Source organism: Balaenoptera ricei, chromosome 12 (genome assembly GCF_028023285.1).
Source record: "Balaenoptera ricei isolate mBalRic1 chromosome 12, mBalRic1.hap2, whole genome shotgun sequence".
NCBI classification, from domain to species: domain Eukaryota; kingdom Metazoa; phylum Chordata; class Mammalia; order Artiodactyla; family Balaenopteridae; genus Balaenoptera; species Balaenoptera ricei.
Window position 1 is genome coordinate 25,360,266 of NC_082650.1, and position 7,819 is coordinate 25,368,084.

The 7,819-nt window shown below is 38.5% G+C and overlaps 1 protein-coding gene across 1 annotated transcript; it reads left to right on the top strand.

The window, feature by feature from the left end:
* Positions 1 to 5,281: 5,281 nt before the first annotated feature.
* Positions 5,282 to 5,978, top strand: LOC132376250 (dynein light chain Tctex-type 1-like). Its single transcript, XM_059941911.1, has one exon. The coding sequence runs from the start codon at positions 5,297 to 5,299 to the stop codon at positions 5,594 to 5,596; it is 300 nt and encodes a 99-aa protein (XP_059797894.1). The 5' UTR covers positions 5,282 to 5,296; the 3' UTR covers positions 5,597 to 5,978.
* The last annotated feature ends 1,841 nt before the right edge of the window (positions 5,979 to 7,819 follow it).

Sequence of the window (7,819 nt, forward strand, 5' to 3'; positions counted from 1 at the left end):
ATCTTTGTCAAAAAGAAGTTTCAGCGATGTACATATAAAATTTTAAGACAATCCTTATCCATTTATTTAATTACATAGTATAGACCAGCACTCTTTGATAGAAATATAATTGGGAGCCACTTCTGTAATTTAAAATTTTCTAGGAGCCACATTAAAAAAAGAAACATGTGAAATTAATTTTAATATTATACTTTTATATAATGTTTTCTTTAACCCAGTATATCTAAAATACTACCATTACAACTTGTAGTGAATATTTTTAGATTATTAATGAGACATTATAAACTTTGTTTTGTACTAAGCCTTCAAAGTTATTGTGTATTTTACTCTTAGAGTGCATGTCAGATGCTCAATAACTTTATATGGTTAATGATTACTGTATTGGTTCGTGTAGTTACAGATAATTCCAGAATAAAGCATGACATATAGGCTAATAAATTTACTTAATAAATTACATGTTCCTGGAATGAGGAAAATAATAACACTATATTGAAAGGTTAATTTTTAAAAATATAATTGTCTCTCTTGTAATGAATAGAAAAAAATCTTTGTGAAGGACCTTCAGGACAGCAATTCTATCCTGAGTATATACCAATAGAAAAGGTACCTAGATCCACCAAGAGACATGTACAAAATGTTCACTGAGTATTCATGGCAGCACTATTTATAATATTTCTAAACTAGAGCCGCCCAGATGCCCAGTAACATTAGAATGGATTAATAAATTGTAGCATATTCAAAAAATGGAAATTATCCACCAAGGAGAAGGAACAACCAACAACTACATGGAAGGGTATGGTTGAATCTCACAAATACAGTGTGGAGTGAAATAGCCAATTATTCATTTTACATAAAGGTTTAAAAGCAGGCAAAACTAATCAGTGGTGTTAGAAGTTAGGATAGTGGTTATCTTTGTTGGGTGGTGGGGGATAGTAATTGAGATGGGGCATGAGGGGGGCCTTATGGAGCGCTGACAATATTCTGCTTCTTGATCCGTCTACTGGTTACATGCGTGTTTTACTTTGACTCTTCAACAAGCTGGCCAGTTAAGATAAATTTTTTCTTCCTGTGGCTATGTTCTTTTTAATAACATTTTCTTAAAAATAAAGAAGAGAGGATCTTGACCAAACAAGGCTTATTCCAGGAATATAAGGATTATTCAACAATATTAGGAAATTTTATAATTCCCTATGGCCAATAGTCTGATTTTTATCTTATTCTTTAAATGAGGTTTATCATTTGGATCTATCATTCTAGTTCAGACTGTCATCACCTTGTGCTCATGTTAATGTTGGTTATTATGGTAATAATAATGATTATTGCATATTTTGGGCACTAATTTTGGATCCAAGTATAGTACTGTTTGAGTGCTTTGGGTGATATAAAGAAGTAAAAGTAAAATCTGTGCCCTCAAGAAATAATGGAAAAAGAATTATATACCATGAGTAAGTGAGATTTATTTGAGGAATGCAAAGTTGGTTAAACAAATGGAAAGTAATCAATGTAATACACTATATTAATAGAATAAAGGGAAAAATCCACATCATCATCTCAACAGATGCAGAAAAAGCATTTGACAAAATCCAATACCCTGTCATGATTAAAGACACTCAACAAACTAGGAATAGAAGGGATTTTCCCCAACGTAACAATGAGCACATACAAAAAACTCATAGCTAACACCACACTCAATGATGAAAGACTGAAAGCATTTCCCCTAAGATCAGGAACAAGACAAGGATGTCTGCTAAGGAATACACAAAAAAAGCTAACAGAATCAATAAGCCAGTTCAGCGAGGTTGCAGGATATAATATCAATATACAAAAATCAGTTATATTTCTATTTTTTCTATATACTAGCAATGAACAATCTGAAATTGAAACTAAGAAACTGATTCTACTTATAACAAGATCAAAAGAATAAAATACTTAGGAATAAGTTTAACTAAAGAGGTGCATACACTTGTACAAAATAGTATTGAAAGAAAAAAAATTTTAAACCCAAATAAATGGAAAGACATCCCACATTCATAGATTGGAAGGCTTAATATTGTGTAGATGGCAATACTCCACCAAATCATCGACAGATTCAATGCAGTACCTATCAAATTTCTAACATCGTTTTTGCAGAAATTGACAAACTGATCCTAAAATTCATATGGAAATGAAAGGGATTCAGAATAACCAAAATAATCTTGAAAAAGAGAATAAAGTTGGAGTATTCATATTCCCTGATTTCAAAGCTTACTACAAAGCTACAGTAAATGGTACTAGCATAAGGATAGACATATAGAAAATGGAATAGAATTGACAGTCCAGTAATAAACCGACTCATCTATGGTCAATTGATTTTTGACATGAGAACCAAGGCCATTCAATGGGCAGAGAATGGTTTTTTGTCTGTTTGTTTTTGTTTTTGCTTTTTGGCCACGCCGTGCAGCATGTGGGATCTTAGTTCCCTGACCAGGGATCAAACCCATGCTCCCTATAGTAGAAGCTTGGAGTCTCAACCACTGGACCACCAGGGAAGTCCCAAGAATGATATTTTTAACAAATGGTGCTGGGACACTGGTTAACCACAGGAAAATAGCTAATTGGATCCCTATCTCACATCATACACAAAAACTTAAAATGGATCAAAGACCTAAATGTAAGAGCAGAAACTATAAAACTCTTAGAAGAAGACATAAGTGTAAATCTTTATCATCTTGGACTAAGTAACATTTTCTTAGATGTGACACCAAAAGCACAAGCAGTCAAAGAAAAAATAAACTGGGTTTCACCAAAATTAAAATGTCAGTGCTTTAAAGGACACCATCCAGAAAGTGAAAAGCAACCCACAGAATGGAAGAAAATTTTTGCAAATCGTGTCTGACAAAGATCTCATGTCCAGAAAATGTAAAGAACTCTTACAACTCAACTATGAAAAGACTAATAATCTAATTTAAAACTGGGCAAAGAATTTGAATAGATATTTCTTTAAAGGAGATATACAAATGACCAATAAGCACATGAAAAGATGCTCCACATCATTTGTCACCAGGGAAATGCAAATCAAAAGTACAGTAAAATACCACTTCACACCCAGTAGGATGGCTATAATTTTAAAAAAAGGAAAATAACAAGTGTTAGTGAGGATGCAGGGAAAACAACCCTCAGACAATGCTGGTGGGAGTGTAAAATGAATGGTGCATCCTTTGCGGAAAACAGTTTAGCAGTTCCTCAAAAAATTAAAAATACCTTTTAAATTCTTTGACTCAGCATTCTACTCCTAGTTCCATAGCCAGGAGTTGTATGTCCAGAGCAGACAAATCCACAGTAAAAAGCAAATGGATTATTGGTGGCTAGATACTAGGGAGAGGAAGGAAAGAGGGCTAATGAGCATGGCGTTCCTTTTTAACGATGAAAAATACTCTGGAATTAGAGAGTGAAGAAGATCACACAATCATGTGAATACACTAAAAACCTCTGAATTGTACACTTTAAAATGGCAAATTTAATGGTATGTGAATTATATTTCAATTAAAACATTTTTTGAAAAAGAAACAATGGAAAGACAAGACTAATAAACAATTAATAATTTTAAAACAAACCAGGGAATTCCCTGGCGATCCAGTGGTTAGGACTCCATGCTTCCATTGCAGGGGGTACAGGTTCAATCCCTGGTCGGGGAACTAAGATCCTGCAAGCCGCAAGGCACAGACAAAAAACAAAACAAAACAAAACAAAAAAGAGAACAAATGAAGATGCTTTGGCTGAAAAAAACCTGTTGCACAAAAGGGTTGATAGATTGCCCTGGGAAGATGCTGCCTTTTCCCATTGCTCATTTATTCATTCATTCATTCATTCAACAAATATTTATTGAAAACCGTTATGGGCTAAGATTTACATGTCTTTTTCTCAAAGAGCAGTCAAAGAGAACAAACTTCCCATGTGAAAGAGAACCATTCTTTGTCAACTGAAGAACAGGACTTTTCTAAACTGGTTTATTAGACAATATACATCACCATTATTTCCAGGACTTACATTAAGATATTTTTCTTATTTTATTTTTTTCTCTTTTTTTCCCCTTCCTCCATATCTTTCTTTCTTTCTTTTTTCTCTTCTCTTCTCTAACATGCAAATTAGAAATGATGGAGTTCAACAAAGCTCAGGTAGTATGTCCATCACTCATCTGAAGTGATTTATTCCCTCTTTTCCTCCCCTCCCCCACCTTCACTACAGAGTTTCTAGTCTCCACCCCAACATAACTTCGGGTTGCACAAAGCTTTGAGAGTCCAAGGCACAGGCTCTAGCGCCAACCCTACTTGCTCAGCTCACCACTACCAAATGGATGCAGGCTTTCAGTATGTCGATTCCAGATTCTTGAAAGAGAAAATCCAATTGGGCCAGTTTGGATCGATTATTATTCCAGAGTTAAATCTGCTGTGTCCAATACATAGGGTTGCCCTTTCTCTACAAAGGATGTGTGGGAGATGAATCACCCCATAATATGTCTACCATAGACAATAGCAACTCTATAGTACAATAAAAATAAAGCCTTGTACAGTAAGTAACTACTAAACCCCTACAGATATTTTCATTTTCATTTAAATTAATTGAAATGAAATAGCGTTGAAACTTCAGATCCTTAGTCAAGGTAGGCTCAATTCAAATGCTCAATTGCTACAAGTGGTTAATGGCTACTGTATTGGACAACACAGAATATTTCTATTTCCTCAGAAAGTTCTCTTGGACAGAGCTGTTAGAGGTGGTTAAAAAAAATCAACAAAATCTGGAAAATTATTAAGAACCTTAATAAGATAACTAGTATTTAGTTTTTGCATTTCTTCCCCCACTCCCAACCCACCAACCAAAAAATTTTACAAATCACCTCTGTTCTAGGCCCCCTACTTTTCTGGCAAGCAATCTAAATTCTTACCCGAACGAGGGGCTAAATGCTACACGCAAAGAGCAGCTAGGCAGGCAGCTGTGATGATCACGGGGGAGACAGGTGTCAAAGTGGGCACTAAGAAATACAATTTCTAGTCCAAATATCCAAGCTGTTGTCCGGGGGTGACAGAAGGCCTGGAGTGGAAGGGGTTAATGCCACAGAGCATGACAGTTCAAGTTAATCAGGCTACACATTAGAATCACCTGCTAACCTCTAAGACACAGTGCCCAGGACCCACCAAAACCAATTAAATCATAATCTCTGGGACATCTGTGTTTTAAGGTCCCAAAGTAATTCTAATGTTCAGTCGAGGTTAAGAACCACTGGTTCGGAGGGAGGCGGAGGCGAGGCGCCGAAGGAAAGATGGAAGACTACCAGGCTACCGAGGAGGCCATAGAAAGTGCCATCGGTGGCAACGCCTATCAGCACAGCAAAGTCAATCAGTGGACCACAAACGTAGTGGAGCAGACCTTAAGCCAACTCACCAAGCTGGGGAAACCATTTAAATACATTGTGACCTGTGTAATCATGCAGAAGAACGGAGCGGGATTGCACACGGCAAGTTCCTGCTTCTGGGACAGCTCTACTGATGGGAGCTGCACTGTGCGATGGGAGAACAAGACCATGTACTGCATTGTTAGCGCCTTCGGACTGTCCATTTGACCGCCTCGTCCAGCCTGTGATCTTTCTCCTTTTGTCCCAACATTTCTCTTCCATCTTCTAACCACCAGCCATCTACTCAGTGATCACCTGTCTCACTCTCTTTAAGTGTGTTTTTGTGGCGCTCTCAAAATGTAGAGAAAAAAACCAAATAACCACACTGTTCTGTGACCTGCACACCCTAAGTCAGAGGAATCATCACCGAAGGTAGTCAGGAGCCTGTCCTGCCACTTGTCTTAACTTTGAATGTTTCTTTTCAAAGGTGCTAAAAGCCGAAATCTGCTAGTGTGAAACTTTCTCTACTCTCTGAAATGATTCAAATACACTAATTTTCCATACTTTGTACTTTTGTTAGAATAATAAATTATACCAATTTAAAAAAAAAAAAAAAAAAAGAACCACTGGTTCGGGCAAGCTTTGAAGCCAGCTGCCAGGGAAAACTTGGGGCAGCACTTGCTCCAAGGAATTCCAAGGGACTTCGGCTGCTTTTCAGCTACAATAGTTCATTGATGTCTTCTTAGTCCATCCCACAGCGTATAAAGGGTCTGCTCTGGTCTCTGCCCAGGCTCCCTCACTCAGGGTGTCTCTGGTAGGGACACTTTCCCAAGATGAACAGAGGACAATCTGATCCCTAGGGCAAGGTAGGGACCCAGCAACATTATCAGATTTGAGGAGTGCTTAGGAAAGTCTATTTTCCCCCAAATAGCTCCTCTACCATCATAATTTATGCCTGAAATATCAATCCATATAGATTGCTTTAAAACAGACATTGCAAATTCAAATGCTTTTAGAGACAGGCAAATAATAAATGACAGCTGTAGGAATGTTTACCCAATGTTGCTCTTACCATTTTTCAAGAGATGACAGAAACCTGGATTTGTAAATATATATATATATCTATCTCCCATTTTTTAAAAAATAAAGCAATTCACTGAAATGCTTTTAACACACTGTCCAGGCAAAATGAAACTTGTCTGCAGGATGGAAAAGTCCCTTTCCAAAATACAAATGTCCCTAGAAGTAGCCAACAGAGGATTTCCTTTTTCTCAGGTCTCTGTAGGAGCATTTGTCTCTTTCTACAATCCTGATACATCCTCTGCTTTATTCACAATTCTTTCCCTCAATCCTGCTGCTTGCTGAGCTTCTGTTTTCTCTTTTTCTCAACATATTTCTTCAAAGAACACTTTAAATTTGCTGCTTCTAGCCCTCACCACCCGCTATGTATTTCACGACTTATAATATGGCTTTTGCCTTCACCTTTTTGCTAAAAGTATCCTCTCTAGTCTAAGGTCACTAATGACTCACGATTGGCAGACACATTTACCTGTCCCCAGTTCTCGCTGTCCTGCAGCTCTCCATAGCACTTGGCATTGTCACCCATCCCCTTAGTCGTGATCATTACACAGTAAGGGAGAGTAAGTGGCTCTAGGCTGCTGGAGATCCGAAAGAAGTGGGATCCTCAGAGTGGATTTGAGGGTGCAAACAGGAGGCAGGGGAATGCAGGCAATAGGGTCAACTACAGTCTCTTGGGAGGAAAGTGATATTCTAAGGCTGAGTTCAAAAGAAGCACGTCGAAAGCAGTTCAGAGTTGGAGTTCTGATGTGGAAGTTTCAAGTCCAAGAGAGAAGATATAAGGCTGTATGCCTAGCACAGAAAATACTAAATAACCGTTTACACAACAGAAGTGATCTTCACCACATCCCCTCACTATAGCCTGGACCCGATGCAGAAACAGAAGCCGATCTTGCCACTGGGTCCAAGACTGGGGATGGAGGGGAGGAATTACAGCCAGAAGCCAGGGCTCAGGCAGAGGAAATCAGGGGTCAGACCCCCCAACGTGCATACCCTAAAGCTCTCGGCAGAATGTTGGTGAATACTGCCATGCTGATGGGCACCTTCCCCTGCGGAGGGGACTCTGGGAGAAGCTGGAGTCAGACAGCCTCAAGTTCCTTTAATCAGCTGTGGGAGAGGAGTGGGACGACAAGAAAACACTCGCATGTGTGCACGGAAAGGTTGGGAAGGGACAGAGCAGTTCACCAACTCAGACCTTTTCCTGTATCAAGGATGCTCCAGGCTTCTCCCATTGCCATTTCTTCCTTCTCTAAATCCTTTTCCTCTCCTGAGACTCTAAACAAAGGAAGAGTTCCCAGCTTGAAACTTGCCACTTTCCCTCTGGTCCATCCTGCCAATGCTTCTCTATACAGAGTTCTCAGATCCCTGAACCCA

Bases quoted from the DNA above. Each gene is read 5' to 3' on its own strand.
- LOC132376250 (XM_059941911.1), top strand. From the start codon at position 5,297: ATGGAAGACTACCAGGCTACCGAGGAGGCCATAGAAAGTGCCATCGGT.